Source organism: Microplitis demolitor, chromosome 4, assembly GCF_026212275.2.
Source record: "Microplitis demolitor isolate Queensland-Clemson2020A chromosome 4, iyMicDemo2.1a, whole genome shotgun sequence".
NCBI lineage: Eukaryota > Metazoa > Arthropoda > Insecta > Hymenoptera > Braconidae > Microplitis > Microplitis demolitor.
The window spans coordinates 6,140,070-6,162,131 of record NC_068548.1 but is presented as its reverse complement, the minus strand read 5'-3'; the positions used below and the strand labels follow the sequence as shown (position 1 = coordinate 6,162,131).

General features: G+C 32.7%; 5 protein-coding genes and 1 long non-coding RNA gene across 7 annotated transcripts in view; 1 reads left to right on the top strand and 5 right to left on the bottom strand.

Moving 5' to 3' along the window:
* Positions 1–22,062, top strand: part of LOC103580615 (protein artichoke) — a 187,303-nt gene that overhangs the window by 146,597 nt on the left and 18,644 nt on the right. The gene's annotated exons all lie outside the window — the stretch shown is intronic.
* LOC103580613 (alpha-glucosidase) lies at positions 628–2,435 on the bottom strand. Its single transcript, XM_008562433.3, has one exon. The coding sequence runs from the start codon at positions 2,399–2,401 to the stop codon at positions 713–715; it is 1,689 nt and encodes a 562-aa protein (XP_008560655.1). The 5' UTR covers positions 2,402–2,435; the 3' UTR covers positions 628–712.
* Positions 3,027–4,991, bottom strand: LOC103580622 (alpha-glucosidase-like). Its single transcript, XM_014440363.2, has one exon. The coding sequence runs from the start codon at positions 4,989–4,991 to the stop codon at positions 3,027–3,029; it is 1,965 nt and encodes a 654-aa protein (XP_014295849.2).
* On the bottom strand, positions 5,481–7,596 carry LOC103580614 (alpha-glucosidase-like). Its single transcript, XM_053738569.1, has one exon. It carries the CDS (start codon positions 7,354–7,356, stop codon positions 5,659–5,661), a length of 1,698 nt encoding a protein of 565 aa, XP_053594544.1. The 5' UTR covers positions 7,357–7,596; the 3' UTR covers positions 5,481–5,658.
* Positions 10,802–12,507, bottom strand: LOC103580621 (maltase 1). Its single transcript, XM_008562444.2, has one exon. The coding sequence runs from the start codon at positions 12,455–12,457 to the stop codon at positions 10,883–10,885; it is 1,575 nt and encodes a 524-aa protein (XP_008560666.2). The 5' UTR covers positions 12,458–12,507; the 3' UTR covers positions 10,802–10,882.
* Positions 13,524–22,062, bottom strand: part of LOC128667639 (uncharacterized) — a 37,978-nt gene continuing 29,439 nt past the window's right edge. Inside the window, exon 3 of the long non-coding RNA XR_008403584.1 lies at positions 13,524–13,633. This is a non-coding gene — a long non-coding RNA (uncharacterized LOC128667639). The remainder of the gene's footprint in view (positions 13,634–22,062) is intronic.

Here is a 22,062-nt window from a genome sequence, read left to right as displayed (position 1 = left end):
TATCTTTTAAACTAACAAACTCACATAAAAATCAATGCCGATAACCGATAGCATTATTTTTTTATTCTCACCACCTTCTACGCTTCGCATTAAATCCATCTGGAAGTTTTCTGCTATCACTCTCTCCTTCTCTCCTTCTTTAAAAAAAATTATCCTTACTAATTGAAGTATTTCATATATATTATTCATCACACACTCTCCAATAAAACTTTAATATTAACTCTACCGTTAATTAACTATCTCCATATTTGCATAGAAACATATATCCATGCATGCATATATAAATACATATAACACAAAGTTCATTCTTCTTACAGCTGAACGCCCCAGAATATTAACTCCCGCAACAATGCCGTCTCAACTGTCAGTCTTCATTACATGAAAACTCGAGAGACATAAGCATGCTCCTAAAAATAAAAACAGTATAATGAAAAACAACTTGAGCCCTTTATTTCTTTCTCCCTCTCTTAATTAACTACCTCGAGTGTCTGGTAATTAGCAGCTTTATTCTTCCACAAATAGGTGAAAAGCTAATAATTAAACTCTAAAAGTAATCAATATACATATAGTTAAATAGACAAAACATCGGAGAATATATGCATTAAAAATAAGTAAATGAAAGAGGAATTATCACTAGAGTTCTTTATTTAAAATCAAATGAAAAATACATTCATGTATATTTTTAGATACATAATAATATTATGGTTATTGATTATTTGAGAATTAAAGAAGCTGCTGCAGGTAGATTCAATGCAACTGTATTGACACGGGTTCCAGGTGCTATCTTTGATCCAACGCTGGCTACCAACACACTCATGGAGGAGGGAATATTTAACCAAGCACTTGCGTCAATTTTAATTGGCTTGTTGGCGAAGTTGATCAACAAGGCAATAGTTCTGGACTGGTCAAGACGACGAACTATACCTAGAACGTCTTCTCCAGCGACAATGAGCTGAGTGGATCCAATTCTGATGATCGGGTCTTTTTTAAGGGCTACCAGCTGCTTAGTGATTCCGTAGTGGGAAGTGGGCGAAGTCTTCTGAGCTGCTAGGTTAAGGGTTTTATAGTTAGGGTGGACGGGCAGCCAAGTTTTAGGATTGGTAGAGAATCCGGCGCTGGTAGTATTGTCCCACTGGAAAGGAGTACGCTCAGGATCACGGGAGGTGGCATTGTATCTTCCGGGTCCAGCGTTGCAGCCTGCGGGGTCAACGGTTTCAGCCCAGCTCAGCGGGCGGTCAATCATTCCGATCTCGTCACCGTTGTACAGTACTCCAACACCTGGCAGCACGGCGGCAATCATTGGGATCTGATCAGCACGCTGCTCTCCGTAACGAGAACCAGCTCGATGACTGTCGTGGTTTCCGACTACCCAGTTTGGCTGCTGACCACGGGGGATACTGTTCAGGTATCGATCAATGAGCCTCTTGAAGTCTAAAGGTGATGACTGTTTGTTTAGCTGGTTTATGAACATGAAGTTGAAAGGAACGTTGGATCCGTAATCATAGTACTTCATAGTCAAGGGCAAACTGGTCCAAGCTTCGGTCAAAATTATTTTACGAGTGCCATTACTTGAATCCAAGACTTGGCGCCATGATTTCAAGATATCGTAGGTCTCATCTTGATCAGCGGTGTAAATATGCTGAAGCGTTCCTGGATCAGTGTCTGGTAGACCAGTATTCGGAATTTTTGGCTCATCTAGAAAACGTGCGTCTTCAATAAGATTCGGAATCGTGTCAATTCGGATTCCATCAACACCACGATTTATCCAGAAACGTAAGACGTTTTTCATCTCCTCTTGCAAAGCAGAGCTACGGTAGTTTAGATCTGGTTGTCCAGCTGCGAACTGATGAAGATAGTACTGCTTCCGTTGATCATTCCATGTCCAAGCGGAACCTTGGAAAGCACTCAGCCAGTTATTTGGAGGTTTACGCGTCCCATTAACCATCTTAGCGTCCTTCCATATGTAGTACTCGTCGTAGGGTTTTATCCTCTGGACACTTTTTGGAAACCACGCATGCTTATCCGAACTGTGATTCGGCACAAAGTCCAAAACAACTTTGAGCTTCAATGTTTTAGCTTTAGCAACTAGTCGCGAGAAATCGTCCAAAGTACCGAAGATGCTGTCAATGTTGGTGAAGTTCGCTATATCGTAGCCGAAATCTACCATGGGACTTGTGTAGATCGGAGATAGCCATAACGCACTTACGCCTAAATCTGCTAGATGTTCTAACTTACTCGTTATACCGTTCAGATCTCCAACTCCATCACCATTGCCATCTTTGAAACTCCTTGGATACACCTGGTAGACAAACGTGTCTCTCCACCACTCGTCAGCATTCTGAGCGAGTGTATACTCACTCAAAGTGCACAAGAATAAAATTAATAACGCTCGTCGCAACATCTTGACTTGCACTGTTAATTCATTACGAAGACGCTTCTTTTAACCATGAGACTGATCATAAAAATATAAAATGATAAAATAATCATTGACCTTGTGGTTTTCCAATAAATATTCAAATCTTAGGATTATTTATCTTATCGCTATCTTCGAGGTAAAAATTGTAATCTACTTACTTGTGAGTTTTACAAATCAATAAAAATTTAATCGGCTGACTGAAGTACTCAAGATAGCATTAAGTTATTGATTTTATATATTTTACGCTCTTGAGAGTTTATAATCTATTTAATGAATGTACTGGTATTTTTTATTGTTATCTCTACTTATTTCCTTTAAAGCTATACATTGTAAACAGAATAAAAAAATTTCAGAAAACACCCCGTTTTTTGTTTATTTCTATTCGATAATTACAACCCAAGTTACGGAATTTGGGATTCGATCCATTGTTTGATTAATTGAAAATTATTCATGAGTAGTTCTTTGGAAGCATAGAAACTTAATTATGTCTGTCTGGTATGACTTATTAACATACATCGTGGAAGGTTAGGAACTGAGTAAATTAAACTCAATAGTCATGCAACAATATTTTATTAAACTCAAAATTACATAGATTAAAAGTGAAAAAATATTAAGTTAGAACAACTGAAGCTGCGGCGGGTAAAGAAATTTTACTTGTACCAATTTTAATACCAATCTTAGTATTGGATCCTACACTGGGCGCGTAGACGGTCATATTACTTGGGATATTGAGCCAAGCTTGTGCATCGAAAGTAACTCTCTTATTAGCGAAATTGATTAGTAAAACAATGGGGTTCTGCTTTGGTAGTCTTCTAATAACACTGAGAACATTTTCCGTAGCTAGAAGAACTTCAGTGTCTCCCTTCTTTATCACATCATTCGATTTCAAAGCAACTAGTCTCTTGAAAATTCCGTAATGTGACTCTGGATCGTCTTTCTGGTTTGCTAAATTCAGCGACTGGTAGTTAGGATTTACAGGCAGCCAAGTTTTATTATTAGAAGAAAATCCGGCGCTTGTTGAGTTGTCCCACTGATAGGGAGTTCTTTCAGGGTCACGAGTTACGGCCAAGTAATTGTCTAGACCAGCATTGCAAGCCTGAGGATCAACAGTCTGCTCCCAGGGAATGTATGCTCCGATCATTCCAATCTCGTCTCCATTGAAAACCACTCCGACTCCTGGTAAAACTGCAGCAAGCATCGTGAGCTCATCAGCCCTCTTGGGGCCCAGTCTGTTGGCCACACGTGGATTGTCATGATTATCAACTACCCAATTAGCAATGTAATCACCCTCAGGAATGCTATTTAACCAACTGTCAATGCTTCTTTTAAAATCTAACGCTGAAGACTTGTTATTCAGTCCAGTAACGAACATGAAGTTGAAGGGGACATTGGAACCGTACTCGTAATACTTAACAGTCAGTGGTAAAGAAGTGTAGGCCTCAGTCATGATAATCAGCTTCTCGCCACCCAAAGAATCAAGTTTTTGACGCCAGCTCTTCAAGAGGTCGTAGGTCTCGGGCTGGTCTACGGTGTAAATATGTTTTAGGGTTGCAGGATCATTTGCTGGTTTTCCTGTGTTAGGAATCACAGGTTCGTCTAGGAACCTGTCGTCTTCGTACATGAAAATCATTGAGTCAATACGAAATCCGTCTGCGCCGTTCTTGGCCCAGTAAACTAAAGCATCTTCCATTTCCTTACGGAGATCCGCGTTTCGGAAGTTAAGATCTGGCTGTCGGACTGCAAATTGGTGAAGATAGTACTGCTGACGGATGTCATTCCATTCCCAAGCAGAGCCAAGAAAGACACTGAGCCAGTTGTTGGGAGGCTGGCGGGTTCCATTTACTATTTTAGCGTCTTTCCAGATGTAATAATCGTCATAGGGCTTGATGCGGTGAACAGATTTGTTGAACCAGGGATGGTCGTCCGATGAATGATTGGGCACCCAGTCAAGGATCACTTTGAGTCCACGTTTGTGCGCCGCTTCCGTTAGATTGTTGAAATCTTCAATAGTCCCAAAAATAGGATCTATTGCAGTAAAATTGGAGATATCATAACCGAAGTCTACCATTGGTGATTGGAAGATGGGTGAGAGCCAGAAGGCGCTGACATTCATGTCAACAAAATGGTCGATTTTTTCAAGGATTCCTTTAAGGTCACCGACACCGTCTCCATTGCTATCTTTAAAACTTCGCGGGTAAATTTGGTAAATAAATGAATCTCTCCACCATTCAGATGATGAATTGGTTGGAACTGATGTATTGTAGTTTTGTGATGAGTCTGTTTGATTATTTGATTCTGGAAGTGGTTGATCAGGTCTAGGTGGCCTTGGAGGCTGTTCTTGGGATCCTGGATCCAATCCAGGTAATCCTGGAGGTCGTTGACCAGGTCCAGGTCGTTGACCAGGTGTCCACGATCCAGGTCGTTGACCAGGTAACCAAGGTCCAGGTCGTTGACCAGGTGTCCATGGTCCAGGAAGTGACCAAGGTCCAGAAAGGGGCCAAGGTAATTTTAGAGGGCCTTGTGGTAAAGCAACCACAAAAACAATCGCAGAGATAAAAATTAACTCACGTAACATCTTTAACTGTTGCTTCCACCAACTCAACTCGTTATTTTATACCCGTCTGTAGGATAAGCAATTCTTTATAAATAATAGCATGATCGATTAACTTGAATTTCTGCAGTTGCATCTGTACTATTCATCTATTTCGCAAAACCCTATACTCCAATTCCGTCTTACAATATTAATGACTGCATATGCTGTGCCATATTTTCATTTATTCTTCTATTTATTATGAACAAACAATAACTAATGCAAATATTTTATCATCAATACTTATTGTTGATTCTCAAATGAACAGACGCTCTTATGCTTATTAATTATTACGTGAATATTAGCGTAGATTATCGATTACTTAATTTATTATTAAGTATTCCAATGTAATGACATTATTGAATAAAAAATATTCCTTGAAAATCTTAACTTCTATTTTATTTTTAAGTTTAATAGGTTAGGGGACAGAAAATCATTAAAAAAAGAATAATCCATTGTTATATCCCTGTAACTTCACATATTTATTATTTTTATTTCAAAATTTTTCTATTTAAAAAATACTATTTTATTCATAACAAAAATTAACAAGTTTTTAAATAAATTATCAAGCTATTAATTTTTATTTCTTCAACATTAATACAAAATACATAAGTAACTAAACTTTGATATATGTAAAAATCAGGAGTTCAAATCAAAATGGCATCAGAACAATGGATCCATACCCTGGCATTGCCAAAGCCGTTGTATCAATTACATTCCACGTGAAAGTCTTCCAATCTCGATTAGTAACAAGGATTCTCATCCTCTCCGGAATGTTCATCCAGGCCGAAACATCCAAAGTCACTGGTTTGCTTCCGAAATTTTGTACCAGGGCATAAAGTCTCATTGTAGAATTCGTTGGACGCCTGACAACCCCTAAGACATTATCCCCAATGACCACTGTCTCAGTGGTTGCATTGACCAACCTCCCAGATTTCTTCAATGCCATCAGCTTAATGAAGATTGAAAAGTGGGACCTAAAGTCATTTTGTTCACTCGCCAAATTGATGGTTTTGTAATTAGGATTAACTCGCAGCCACGTTTTCGGATTGGTAGAGAATCCTGCGCTGGTAGAGTTGTCCCACTGCATTGGAGTTCTGGCAGGATCTCGCGAAGTCAGTTGATATTTACCGGGGCCTGCGTTGCAGCCAACAGGATCCACGGTTTCATTGTACGTCAACCACGTGTCATCCATTCCAATCTCATTTCCGTAGTACATAACGCCCACACCAGGTAGTACTGCAGCCAACATAATAAAATGATCCTTACGTGCGTTACCAATCCGTGTACTGACTCGATTGACATCATGGTTATCTATTACCCAGTTAGCTTCCTCACTAGCAGGCATGTAATTCAACCATGAATCAATGGCTCTCTTGAAATCCAGTGGAGTTGATTTGTTGTTCAACGCGCCCAACAGCATGAAGTTAAAGGGAACATCCGACCCCGAACGATAGTAGTTCATTGAGTACTGCAACTCTTCCTGCAGTCCCGTGAAGCTTTCAGTCATCAGAATCTTTTTATCTCCTGGCTGAGCGTCTAGAATCTTACGCCAGCTAGCAACTAGGCCGAAAGTCTCATTTTGATTCCTCGTGTAAATATGATTCAGTGAGTTCCAGTTGTCTGCTGGGTACCCACTATTAGGAATCACCGGTTCATCAAGCAGCCTTGAATCTTCGTATGCATGAATGATTGCATCAACCCTAAACCCATCAATACCTCGATTAGTCCAGAAAACTAGCACGTCTTCCATCTCTTTCCTCAAAGCCGCGCTCCTAAAGTTCAAATCCGGTTGTTGAGGAGTAAACTGCCGGAAGTAATATTGCTTCCGCTGTTCATTCCAAGTCCACGCCGATCCATGAAAAACACTCAGCCAATTATTTGGCGGCTGACGCGTACCATTCACCATCTTAGCGTCCTTCCAAATGTAATACTCATCATATGGCTTTATCCGTTGCACAGACTTCTGAAACCAGGGATGCTTGTCCGAGCTGTGATTAGGCACGAAATCCAGAATAACTTTAAGTCCTCGCTGGTGTGCAGCTTTCGTCAGAACATCCATATCCGCCAAAGTCCCAAAGACCGGGTCGATGTCGGTGAAGTTGGCGATGTCATAGCCAAAATCAACCATCGGACTCGTAAAGACCGGGGATATCCAGAATCCTGAAACTCCCAATCGAGCAAGATGGTCAAGTTTGCTGGTGATTCCTTTCAAGTCTCCAACTCCGTCTCCATTGCTATCTTTAAAACTACGCGGGTACACTTGATAGATAAACGAATTCTTCCACCATTTTTCCTGTGCGGTAAGAATGCTGGGTACCAGCAGACAGATTATCAATAACTGCCACATTACGGCTGTAATTTCTATCTCCACAGGAGGGTTCTTATAGGCAGTATTGTAAAAATTATTGATAAGATTAGATGGAATTTATCTTTGAGGTAAAGTAGGTGAGGGGAAAGGGAATAATTCGAAAGAGAGGCAAGTAGGTAAAATCAGAATGTTGGAACTGTTTTAAAATCAAATTATAGTTTAAAACTACATCAAAAGTTTTCAAAGCAATCAAATGTTCACGTCGATTATTCTGCTAAATTGTATTTATTCATGTGTAATATATGAAGGGTGGAGGTAGCGGAAGGGGGTGTGTAGCAGACGAGAGGATGAGAGAATGAAAAGGGCGAATGGGATAAAGGGAAAGCGAATGAAATTGAGATAGATGAATTTTCGTATAATCAATTTTAAATACAATGAGTTAAATACACATCATTCAGTAATCAAATATACAATAGATATCCCAGATAACGCTCAATCTAGAATTTTATCAGAATTGTAATGAATATGCTTTGTAGATTAATAATTTATTTTTTCAATGAAAACTAAAATTGTTTAATTTTTTTTACAAATTTTGTAATCAGTAATAAAGATTTTTAGAAGATACTAAATAATATAATAAAGAATAAAAATTCGTATGCATTTTTTTAATAATATAATAAATAGATTTGACAATTGTATATCAAAAAATTACTTTTATAAATTTTAAATTTGTAATTCTGGCTAAACTATCAAAGATACATAAAAAATTAAGATGGACAATTTTTAAGTAAATCAAATTGACTACAAAAAAAATTTCTATAACTTTTTTCATAAACTCAATAGTTTTCAAGTAATTTCACTTCAAAGTTAAATATATAAAATAATAAAATTCAAGATTAACAGAATTTTTTTTATTCCCTAATACGAAAAATTTGACCTCAGTTTCCTCTATTAATAACTTTGTTATTGATTTAATTATCTTAATTAAACGCAGTAACATACGTCTATTTTAAAATCGACCCAAGTTTGAAACGTTAGTTTTATAATTAAAAAAAAAAAACACGTTTCTAAAAATAAGCATTAATTAATTATTACTAAGCAGTAAACAACATTTATATAAATTGATAAGTCATCGGGTATTCCCAGAGTTAACAATAGTAGTTCATATCGTAAAAATATTTATTCACTGGTAGCTTGTAAGTTCATATACAATTGAACGTCAAGTTAATTTAATATTTACCTTTGATATTATGAATTTACGAAGCTAAAAAACATTATTTATAACAAAAATAATAATAATTGTGACTGACATTCTAGGCGTCAGAAAAATAATTCGAAATATTTTTAATTACATCGCAGATGTCATATTTTTATTACGAAACGTCAGACAATAACAAGTGTATGTATTTTCTTACGTAAAAAATAAATACAAGACATTAAATGCAAAAGAAAATGTCATTTTTAATTATCATTATTATTTTTTTTTTTTTTTTCGTATAAAAATAAAAAAAAACACTTATCCAAAAAATTGAAAGGACAAGAAAATTTTATGAATTTTTTAGTGATTTTTGGAAGGCTGTATTTTCGTAAAAAATGATCATATCGGAAAAATAAAAAAAGCGAATTGAAACTAGAAATCTCTAGTTTAAAGATCTTACGACAAAAAAATTTTTTAAACCATGGTTTTTGCGGAATCATAAGAAATAGCTCAAAAAAAAATTTTTTTATTTTGTTTTTTAGGTCTACAGGGCTGAGACATTTTTTTTCGGAAAAATTAATTTATGGCACGTTTAGGAAAGCTATTCAGCTACAATTTGCTTTTTTTTGTTTCTCTGTACAACAGTTTGCTGCTGAGATATCAGCCTTCATATGAAAAAGGGTCCTTTTGCCTTTGATTATCAATATCAGAAACTAATAGTTGCACAGTAATTTAAAGAGCAGTTTGAGAAACTTGAATAAATTTCCTACAAGCTGCATTTTCGATTAAAAAAAAAAAAAAATTTTCATCCTTGATATTAATTTGAAAAACCCACAAAAAATGGCCATTTTCTGGTTTTTCAGTCAACTCATAGCTGCTTTGCAAATATTGATGGAAAAGTTAATGTTGCCGGGTGATTTTACAGATTAATGTACCCTCAAAAACCCTAGAAATTTTAAGATTGATCCATTGAACCGTTTGTCCGGGCCGATTGCTCAAAGTTTTATAAAACAATGGAAGGAACAAGTTTTATCCCTTAATTCGTGTAATCATTACCAAAATGAAAAAATTAATTTTTACAGATTTCTTTTCATTTTTGCGTTAGTTATTCAGTAAAAGTAAGGTAAAGAGAAAATAAAAAATTTTCCGAAAAACGAAATAAAACAAGAATTTTTTTATTTTTTTTTTTTTTTTCGTTTTTTGGAAAATTTTTTTTTCTTTTCTCTTTACCTTACATTTACTGACTAATAGAAAAACTGTTACTTTAATTTTCGTACTGCGTATTTTTAAACAAAACAAAAAAAAATTTATCCTTAAAAATTTTAATTATCTTTAATCATTAGTTTTGGTCAAACTATCAAAAATACGATAAGAAATATATGAAGTAATTTCGTAGCAAATTAAATTTCAATGATTTTTACCATAAACTAAATAACTGAAGAGTAATCACGGTTCAAAGAACAGTAAAAAAAAACGCGAAATCATTGATTTCATCAAAAATATTTTTGTTTAATTTAATATTCTGACGGCTTGTAGGTACGACTGACATCCAGTGACATATATTGTGTAGGGAATTAAATTCTTTACAAGAAAGTCATTGATGATTTTGCACCTGGATTAGACACTTTGGAAGTTGATCTTAATCAGAAATAATAATCGGATTTGCATAATTTAATATGTCAATTTCAATTGGAGTTTCTTAATGTAAAATTAATAAATGCCGTAACTAAATTTAACCATCATCTTCATTGAATTAATATTAAAACCATGCAGTATTAATATTAACGATAATTATTATCGCACGTTAGCAGATTATCTGTAACGAGGGGTATCATAAATTATCGCTTATTTTATCTAAATTATGTTTTATCGATAACTGAAATACTTCAACCGAAAAATTAATTTTATACTTATTCTTCTTGAAAGTACTTATGGTCGCTAAGGAAATTAACTAACCATTTTTTTTTTTTTAATTATTAAGTTATTTTTACCGTCCACTTGGCCGAGTTTCTCAAAAATTTGGGCACCAGTTTTTTTTTTATTTTTTATCAAATCGATATTATTTTTTTTATTCTTAAAAAAAACCAAATTAAATCGAAATAAAATGTCGTATATTTTTTGGTATTTATTTTATAATTTTTATCAAAAAGGAATAAAGAAAAGTCAAAAATAAAAAACCACCAAAATGAGATTTTCAAAATCTTTTATTATTTATTTTCTACTCACATTTACTATGAAATAAAATAATTATAATCATCACAATACAACAGTTCATTTAACCTCACATTCAAAAATAATTATTTCACAAATAAAATAAACACAAAAAAAATAATTACAACATTAGTTACTAAGTAATTCACCATAACCTCAATAAAGAATAACTGAAGCTTCCGCTGGTAAATAAATTTCTGTGGTATCCATGATAACTTCTGAGGGTATACCAGACCCAATACTTCCCGCGAAAACCGTCAACTCAGCTGGGATATTCATCCAGGTCCTGGCATCAACGACCACTGTTTCATTTTTGAAATTAACCAACAAAACAACAGGTTTCACATCTGGCAGCTTTCTGATCACTCCAAGAACATTCTCCGTCACCAAAATGACTTCGGTAGTTCCTGTGGCTACCACCGGAGTCTTCTTGAGCTTTACTAGCTGCTTGAACAACTTGTAATGGCTGACATCCTCCATTTTCTGTTTGGCCAAATTAATTTGCTTGTAGTTATCATTTACCGGCAGCCAAGTTTCGTTGGCCGTCGAGAAACCAGCATTCATGGAATCATCCCACTGGAATGGAGTTCGCTCAGGATCCCTTGATTTGAGCATGAACCTCTCGGGACCCGCGTTGCAGCCCGCGGGATCAACGGTCTCGTTCCAAGTCATCTCACGATCAGTCATTCCGATTTCATCTCCGTAGTAAATGATCCCGAGACCAGGCAACACAGCGGCCAGCATCGACAATTGATCAGCTCTGCCTGCCCCAAACCGGTTGCTGACCCGCGAGTTGTCATGATTGCCAACGACCCAATTGGCCACATGCCCTTTCGGGACCATCCCCAGCCAGGAGTCGATCGCCCTCTTGAATTCCATGGTTGTGGAATTAGCATTCAAAGGTCCGATGAACATAAAATTCATAGGAACATCACTTCCCGCTTCATAGAACCGCTTCATGCTTTCCATATCTGCGTAGGCTTCAGTTAAAATCAGTTTCTGTTCCTTACCTTTCTTGCTATAAGCATCAATTCGTTTGCGCCAGGCTTTTAGAATCACAAATGTTTGATCCATATCTTTAGAGTACACATGGTCCAAGCTCTCGTAGTCATCAGCTGGAACATTAGCTCCACTAGCCGGCTCATCCAGGAACCGCTCATCTTCAATCAAGTAATTGACCGCATCCATTCTGAATCCGTCTACCCCATGATCCATCCAAAAAATCAAAATCTTCTCCATCTCCATAAGAACCGACGGGTTCGTAAAATTGAAATCCGGCTGGCCTCGAGTGAACTGATGGAGATAGTACTGCTGCCTCACGGGACTCCATTCCCAAGCGGATCCTCCAAACACACTCAGCCAGTTATTGGGCGGCTGGTAGCTTCCATTGACCAGCTTTCCATCCAACCAGACGTAGTAGTCATCATATGGCTTGACTCGTTGGACAGATTGTTTGAACCAGGGATGCTCGTCCGAAGAGTGATTTGGCACGAAATCCAACAGGACTTTGATGCCCAAAGATTTGGCTTTCGTGGTCAAATTGGTAAAGTCCTCAATCGTTCCGAAGACTGGATCGACGTCCGTATAATTTGAGATGTCGTATCCAAAGTCCGCCATTGGACTGACATAAATGGGAGAAATCCAGATTGCGGAGACGTTCAAATCCGCAAAATGTTCCAGCTTGCTAGTGATGCCATTCAGGTCCCCAGTTCCATCCCCATCGCTGTCCATGAAACTACGGGGATAGACTTGATAAATGAAGGAGTTGTTCCACCATTCTTTGGGAGTTTTAGCACTTAGGGTAAACCCAATAATGCACGCACCCAACACAATAATTGAAAACAATGACAGCATTGTAAAGATGGCTTTCTTAGACATACCGGATTATTTATAGCGATGCGAAGGTTAGACCGGTTAAAAAATACTGTATTGTAAATAAAATTGGCAGACTTTTAGAGCATGCGCAAGATCTAACACCTGAGCAATTATTTTGCAATGTGTTATCTCAAGGTTTGTAAATGGTTACGAAGAAAATTTAATTGGAACTGGTTTACGTAAACAGGCCTTGGCTAAATAATCGGTTATTTTTATTGTTATTATTTATATTATGATTAGATCATAATTTTTATAACACATGTTTTTCATAATTCCTTGATTAAAAGCCGTGATAATTTAATGAATTCTTAATTGAAACGCTGAAATTTTTTTTTCTTGATAAAAAAAAATTACGAGTGGAGGAGACTCGAATTTAATTTACTGATGATATAACAATTCGGCGAATAGCCTTTGTAACGATATGTAGTTTCGTTAATATAGGTATCTGTATCGCCAGCGTAAGGATCCGTATAGCTAAATTGGCTACACGTATCATCGTTCTCGGTTGTCGGATCCCTAAATACAGAGTTTACGCAATAGTCATGTCAGTGTATAGCCAGAATAGCGATACGTATACTTAATCTGACGATATTTTTCTCTCCATGTGTGACCTAAGTATAAGAAAAAATTTGTGAAATCCAAAAGTGCACGACTCATAATGCTCATTTATTATGAAATAATAAAATAATAATAAAAAAATGGCGGGAAGTACGAATAAATTTAAAATATTTACAATTTTCTATCATTAAAATTTGTTTTTTTTTTTTTTTTAATTATATTAGTAATTTTTTAAAATTATAAAAGAATTTTTTCAAAATATCTTGATTAATAACAAAAAAAAAATATATGTAAATAAAAACAAATAAAAAAAAAATTGAATTGAAAAAATTCAGGCTTACCAATTAGCAACACAAAAAAAACAGCTGTACACTAGGACGGTATATTCGCTCTGAGTGAAGCCATGGTAGGGGAAATCAAATTGACTGAAGCGTTTGCAGTGGTTACTTTCGGAGTTACGGGAGGCTATGATTACTGAAATTGTAAGCAAGCACACATGAAAGTATTTATTTTGTTATTATTTAATTATTTATTTTTCATTTTGATTTTTTCTTTAGTATCATATTTTGACTTTGATATGAATTTCAAACAACTTAACCTAAATGCTTACTGCAATCTTTTTTATTTTTTATCATTATACTTACTTATTGTTGGTTCGTTTAGCTAAAAAACAAAACTGCAATTACTATAAAACTGTCACATATTTTTGACAACTTTTTTTTTTACTATTATTTATAATATTTATTTATTTTTATGTTTCTTGCTATTGACATACGTATAGAAACATACTCTGACAGCCTCCCGTAGTTCATATTTTGTCTGGCGCTGCAGTCACACTCATAGCGAATAGTGTGCAAGCGCCCCTGGTGGAATAAATATACGTATAATGTATAAATGTATCACCATCCATATTAATTTTACATAGATATATATATGTATAGTTATACAGCCTTTTTTTCTTTTATTAATTGTAATTAAACGACGCGGAGAGTTACCTAGCCATTTTCAATAGGGGATCTACAAATCTTTCAAAGAATTTTTTTTTAAAAAATTTGATTCAATTACTGGATTTTCTCGCAAGCTATCGTGTATACGGGATTCATACTTGACGGACAGGAATTTTTTAAAACTATTTTGATGTTTTTTCGGTTTTTATTGAACTAAATAAATTTTTGAAAAGTATGGAATTAATCTCCATTAAATTATCTTCAAAATGGTGTGCAACATATCTTAATTCCGTTAATCAACAAAGATATAATGATTGAAATAGTTGCCGAAGTGAGGCGAAAAAAATTTTTCGATCGTAAAGCACTCTCTGATGCTTCGCATCATGAGCCGTGCAATAGGACATAAAAGTACTGATATTAATTAGCAGAGAATTGGATGCCTTACACAAAAGATCCTTATGATTTTTTTCATAAATCCAATAGTTTAGTGGAAATTTTAATTTTTAATAGTAAATAGATGCATTTACTAAACATCGCTCAAGATTATCATAATTTTTAATTTAAATTCCAAAGTAACTAAAACACCCCAAAAATTCTGATATCTGATTTTGTAACCAGTAGTATTTTGTAAAAAAAAAAACTTTGACACCATTCCTTTACATAGACATCTATATGCATACACTAGAACAAATAATTTAAATTTTGAATATTTTTAATCAGATTCCATAAATGACTTTTTTTTCTAATTTATAGATTTCTAGTAAAACTTAGTTGGTCTTTGTCTTAACCTTTATCTTCGTCTAAAAATTAAGTGAGAGTATGAATTGGTTGCGTGCTCAAAGTATTTATGCATTAATCATAACGAAAGGTCGTTACTGCTATTTTTTTTATTATCGTCCGTAATTACCCTCATTATCATTACTATTTTTTTTTTTTAATTACTTGAACTTCTGATATTTATTGCCTAATTATCGGTAGGTCAGATTATAATTTAAGAATGTTTAACAGTATTTGTGTATACTTATATATTAGTAGTGTGCAGGTAAACTTCTCCCGGGTACACTATCAGGCAAAAACCATGTCTCATTATTACTATCAGCTAATCTATCCTTACCGCGCATATGGCTGATAACTTTTTGATAATATTGTAGCAGGACAACTACCTCGAGGTCGCGCAATTAAATTTTTTAAAATTTTTTTTAGGGCGGGAAATTTGAATTTTTGACAATGAGAACAGGAGGTTAAAAGCTGATATCTCGAAAAGTTAAGAGTGGATAAGTGTAGAATGAAATTTGTAAGGGAGGAAGTGAGCTTTTGAATGAGATGAAAGTGGTTTTTTCATTGTAATTATTAACTTTCAAATAATAAAAATAGTAGGCCTTGGAAAAGTTTTTTTTTGTGATTTAAAATGAAAAAATGATATGAATACGATATATGATTTCTAATAATTGTAATTTAGAGAAAATACATAAAGTTTTTTTTCTTATAATAGATTGAAGGATGGAGACCTTAAAATCGATAGTTGAAGTTGCGGAAGCCGTGGAAGTAGAAGCCCTTGGAGATTCTCGTTAAAAGTTCAGTAAGCGTTGAGTCGAAGAATTTTCCTTTTATTTGTGTTCAAGAATTATTAATAATGATATAGATACTGTTTTACTTGCTAGAAAATACTTGTTATTTTAAAAAACTCATTAAATATTTAAAAAAAAAATCATTTTTTTGTCAACAAACAAACTCGTCATTAAATTTAATACTTTTGCCGTATTTTACGCTAAATTCTCTTTAGTTTGAGTACCCACATCCATGTATTTGAATAATTTCATATATATGTCGTTAAATATTCAAAAATATATCAACTCGACAATTTTTTTAATTCAAGCCTGATAATAGGGGTACTCATTCGAAAGGGAATTTCAAAATCTAAAAGCCCTTTTAATCAAAAATTATATAGCTACTCATTTTACCCCAGTCTTCAAATCGATCGAACCATATTCCCCGAGATATTCAACTCTATACCAACCACAGTCCAAAAAGAATAATCGTAGCATACTCTACACAGAATTTCCTTGAAAATAAGCATCCACAAGTTTACATTAGTATCACACACAAAATATATGTAATATTTTTAAAAAATAGAAATATATGAAAACTTTGTTTTAAAATTTTCCGACCATATCCATGTAGGTACTCATTTTTCAGTAAATTGAATTCTCTAAAAAACCACAGACTCAAAAAGCTTCTAACCCTCTCCAGTTTTGTCTCATTCTCAAATTAAATTATAGAACTTTTAAAATTCTATCACGTAACAAAAAGTTTTACCCTAAATTTTATTTTGTTATTTTTCTCTTAACAACTCTTATATAATAATACAGCTCCAGCAACTCATAAAATTAAATTACGTATACTAACTACTGATGCTTGACCAGAAACTTTAAAAGTTACGGGTTTAGAATAAAATAAAATAAATTTAATTACTGAATAAAAAATATATTGAGGCTACGGTAAAGTTATAAATACTTTTTTGAGCTAAAAAAAAAAAAAAAAAAAAAATTTTATATAATTTAATTCCCACCTATTTAAAGTTTTTTCTATAGACAACAAAATGACGGACAGTTGACAGTGAAAAATTTTTAATCTTAACATTAAAATCCTGACTGAATTATTGGAGATACCTAAAAAAAGTACTGAAATAAATTTGTAGCAAATTAAATTTTCTAAAAAAAAGTACTCATTAACTCGTACATCAAATCTACAAGTTTTCAAGTTATCCGCAAAAGTTATAAAAATTAAATCAATTGCTATTGAAACATTTCGAGTGTCGACAAAATGGCGGCCAGTGGACATGACATGAATACAAGCTCTTTCGACATCTGTCCGCCATTACCGAGCACTCTACTCGAGATACTCAAGAAATCTAGTGTACAGCACACACAGGAAACTCATTAAAAGCGTGTTAGACACGAGTATCGAGTAAAATATATCATGCCCGTATATTTACAAGGAAACTCGAAACTACGGATATTACAACTTGTTTACGCAGTTATTGATGTTCTTCCCAACTAAATATTTATGCTTCACTCCTCACTTCTCGGTCCTCAAGCCTCACCTTCACTTCTCACTATCATCATTTCTTAAGAATTTTATTTTTTTATCTCAAGGCTTTGAGAGTCAAAACACTCGACACAAACCATTATCTCGAGATAAATTATCGACAAACAATAAATTTATTGTAAATAGTGCAAGTAAATAGTGGCCAAGATTCTGATTATTATTTTTTTTAATTGAGCGCTTCATGGAAAATTTTATAAATTTTTTTAAATTTGAATTTTTGTGATTAGAAAATTTTTTCTGAGCTTCGAAATAAAGAAAGCGGTCATTTAAAGAAAAATATTTAGATTTCATAGAAAAATGAGGGAGGGAAAGAAATAAATTTTTAAAAAAATCTAGAATTTGAGAAATATAAAAAAGGGGGCTATGGGGTAATAGAGAACTTGCATTAATTTTATATGACTAAAAATTTGTGTTTAATTGAAAGAATTTATTTTGAGTATATTCTTAAAATTTTTTTTTTACGGAAAAATTTTTTTCTTTTATAAATAAATTACAAAAATTCAAAAATTTTTCATGTGAAAAAAACGAGCTATGATTAGTTGTGACGTCATATCCGTCGGGGCTGTGAGCCTGTGAAAATCACGCTATACACTTGTATTTTCTCTATACATGTGGTTACTTGTCATAACAAGAATTTGAAACTTAACCTAAAAAATTAAATATTATCTGAGAATACAAGTATTACTTATTTATTATATGATTCATTTGAAATCAATTTACATTACAATTTAAATATGGTTGATGAAAGATTTACAAAAGCAACTTCGCAAATCTACCGAAAGTGGATTCGGTGAAATTTTTTTTTTAATTGTCGAAAGCCGTTTTTCCGCACTTTTAAAGAAATTATTATCTATCATGAATATTTTGTTGCCCGTACTAATTTTTTTTAAAGCTAATTAATTTATTTTTACCAAGTATAACCTATGTTGTTAAACAGCTGTATATTTTTTTTCAAAATGACAACACTAAAATAGATATTTTTCGCCTCGTTATGCGATGGCGTTGCTCGGCGGATATAATGACGTCACTAACGTTTGAATTTAGATTTTCAACACGTATTTTTTAGTTAAAATAATTATCCGAAACTCACTTGTAAAAAAATTTTTCTCTGAATCCTCTTAATAACTTAAATTAAACTTTAAAAAAAAATTAAATCTCAAAACATGCAAGTTCTCTATTCAAAAATAGATTTTAAAAAAAGGGGAGAGATTAATTTAAAATAAAAAATCGGTCTGTCGGTTGACCCTGTGGGCCAGCCCCAGAACTTCCCGCCAATTTTGAGCTCCTTGAGCTCGAAAAATTGTTGTGGACACATTTTCGAGACCAAGGAGCTCGAAAATACTTTTGTATGCCTTTGTTTTCGAAAAATAACGTTTTTTAACATTTTTTCTACAACGATATCTCTCGAACGGATAAACCGATTAAGACGTTTAAGGTGGCAATCGGCGCGTTGTATTGAGTTCTACAACTAATAAAATTTTGAAATTGATTTATCGAGTCGTTTTTAAGAAATTTCCAAAATACTAAATTTTTTTTTTTTTTTTTTTTTTTTTTTTTTTTTTTTTCAATTCTTTCGTTAACGATTTCTCTTGAACAAATGAACCGATTTTGATTGTTGAGGCAGCATTCGACGCGGCTTACAAAGTTTCAGAGTTGATTAGATTTTGGAATCAACCCATCGAGCGAATTAAAAGTTATTCAAAAAAACACATTTTTGAAAAAATTTTATTTTTGAAATATCTCCGAACGTACCCTACCGATTAAGCTCAAATTTTCAGTGTTTATAGTAAATAACAAGCCGCGGCGAATTGAACCTCGAAAATCAAAATCGGTTCATCCGTTCAAAAGTTACAGAATATTTACATACGTACGTACGTACATACATATACTCGGACATCATCTTGAATTTAGTCAGAATAGCTTTCTAGAACCTCAAAACGTCGACATCTGTTGGAATTTCGATTTTCACAAATCGGGGTGATATCAATAACTTCCCAAATTTTTGAAAATTTGCAATTTTCTTAGCGGGAAGTGAAAAAAAAATTATCTACACGTCAAAAGAAAAATGAAGGAGTTAGAGGTGAGAGGAGGGACAATTTACATAATGACATAAGAGCCAATTAAACTAGAAGCGCAATAATAATAAAAATACAATTAGATAATTATGCAATTAACTAATTAGTTGATAATATTCTTCCGTTGCATAAAAATAAATAGACAAACTAATTATATAGACAGCCATAAATTTAATTCTAGAGTCATTTAATATTAAATAAATAATTTTTATTTGAAAAAATGAATGATTTTGTGTTTTTAATAATTTTTCAGATTCTGTTGCTATAACGTGGGCGTTGAATTTATGTAAAAGTGATTTGAGAGTTTCTTATTGAAACTTAATGAGCTACAAAACTCTTATACATTTTTATCATATCTTTAATAAATTGACGGCAATTTAAATTTAAAAGTTTAAATATTTTCACATTTAATTTATCACCAGTACTTGTAATTAAAATAACTCAGGAACTATGCAATTTATGAAAAACACAATAGATCACTTATTTGTAAAAAATTGAATTTTCTATAAATTTAAATTCATGCATTTTTATCGTATTTCTGAAATTTGCGTTACAATTTAATATTTAAAAAGAATTAAAAAATCAAATTTATAAAAAATAAAATATTTAACTCACGTAAATGTTTTAATTATTAATTTTAATGTTTATATTTAATTAAATATGTTAATTAGTAGCCAGTACAGATGCGTGTAGACTCAAAATTACGAGTCCGCGTAATAAATAAAAATAATATATATATATATATATATATATATATATATATATATATATATATATATAAAGAAAGGAGGAAGGAATAAAAGAATGAAAGAAATGAGGGTGAAGTTTTTTACCCGAGGAAGCCAGTGGCCCATTTTAATTACAGCTTCACTTATCCACGCTCGTTTTAATTCTTTTTATTTTATATATATATTGTACATTATACACGTATATACATTTATGTCGGTAGTCGGTATAGAAATGAGTATGGAGTAAAATAACTCGAGCCATTTTCTCTCTTTGCGAAAAACTCTTTGGAGTGTCGTACGCCATTAAGGTACTAAATTATTTCTTTTTCTAATTATTTTAACAACCCAGTAATCAAATTATTATTATCATTATTATTTTTTAACAGCCGCAAGGTTACGTAACTCATTTTTTTAAATTCAATGATTAATTTACATAAACAATTTATTTTTTATCTTTTCAAGTACTTTTTTCATCTATATAACAAGATTATGGCTAAAGTATCGAAGATATGATCAATAAGCACTGTTATGAAATTTTAGAAAATTAAATTTTTTATAAAAAAATATATTGTGATATTTGATGTATATTCACATTGTAAAAAATTTGCGGAGTGATTTGCGATCATTTTTGATATTTTCAAAACTCGTGAGTGACCTCTTGAAATTTTTTTATCGAGCTGATTTTTGGAGATGCTTCAAAACATCGTAAACCAACAAATTTTCATGCGAGATCAAAAAAAAAACATTGTCGATTTTTTTGGGCCACACTAATCTATTTAATAGTAAAATTGAATCGTTTTGAATCGTTTCTTTTAATCAGGGATAGTAGCTACTAGTGCCGGACCATGTTAGCCACCTGTCAAAAATTGAAATAAACTCCTGCCAAAATTACTATGGCCATAGTAAAATCGACAACGATTATGATCATAGCAATTCCTGCAAGTGTTTATTTCAATTTCCGTCAGGTGGCCAAAATTTTTTGCATTTTCCTTTCAAACTTCGCTGTATCTCGAAAAATAGTAAGAGTGAACAATATGAATTTTACTATACAATTAAAAATGTCCATTTATTGCCCATGCATCCGAAAATTAGAAAAGATTTTTTTTCTCATTTTTGCAAAATAAATTTTGGAAAAAATTTAACATAAACTTTTTGTTTTTTATTTAAATAATAAAACTACGGCTAAAGTACGAAAATTTTATAAAAATAAACTGAAATAAAATTGTAGGAAATAGAATTTTGTATGAAAATGTATTATATAAATTTTTCATGCAATGCAATAGTTTTCTGTAATTTTAATCCCAAACGAAGCTTTCCAATCAAACGATCTCTTTTCAAAAAATTTACTATAAAATAAAAAATAAAAATTCTCAACAGACTAAAAAGTCGATTCGCTGGTTAAATAATCTCTACAAAAGCTTTTTTCATTTGATTTTATTTACCAGTGAGTTTATTTCCACTTTCAACTCCAGACTCCAATAGTTTACTTTATCCAGTTCCAGTGTCTATTTTATACATTTTATATACATATATAAATATATATTTTTTTTTTATTAAGTATTTTACATCGTTGACAGATGCCACGGACACTCATCTCAACTCTCAACACGAACAGATTTAATATTACAGACATCAGACTCGCCATTTTTATTTTAAACTTTAAATTATTTTTTGTCTTCTTTGTAATTTCCCTTCATTTTTTTTCTTAACTATCCTGTATGGTATACTCAATTTAAATTTTAACATATAGTAATTATAATAATAATTACTGTATGTTACAATAAAAAAATTAAAAAAGTTAGCAGTTACTTTGACAGTTTTAATTAAAAATTATCGAACTTCTAATATATATTATAATTAATATTTGAAATTTTTCAGTTAATTGACCATCATTAGACAATACATTGCTATTATTATTATTATTAATATTATTATTATTATTATTATTATTATTATTATTATTATTATTATTATTATTATTATTATTATTATTATTATTATTATTATTATTATTATTATTATTATTATTATTATTATTATTATTA

Coding starts and splice junctions, on each gene's coding strand:
- LOC103580613 (XM_008562433.3), bottom strand. CDS start 2,401: ATGTTGCGACGAGCGTTATTAATTTTATTCTTGTGCACTTTGAGTGAG.
- LOC103580622 (XM_014440363.2), bottom strand. CDS start 4,991: ATGTTACGTGAGTTAATTTTTATCTCTGCGATTGTTTTTGTGGTTGCT.
- LOC103580614 (XM_053738569.1), bottom strand. CDS start 7,356: ATGTGGCAGTTATTGATAATCTGTCTGCTGGTACCCAGCATTCTTACC.
- LOC103580621 (XM_008562444.2), bottom strand. CDS start 12,457: ATGGACAGCGATGGGGATGGAACTGGGGACCTGAATGGCATCACTAGC.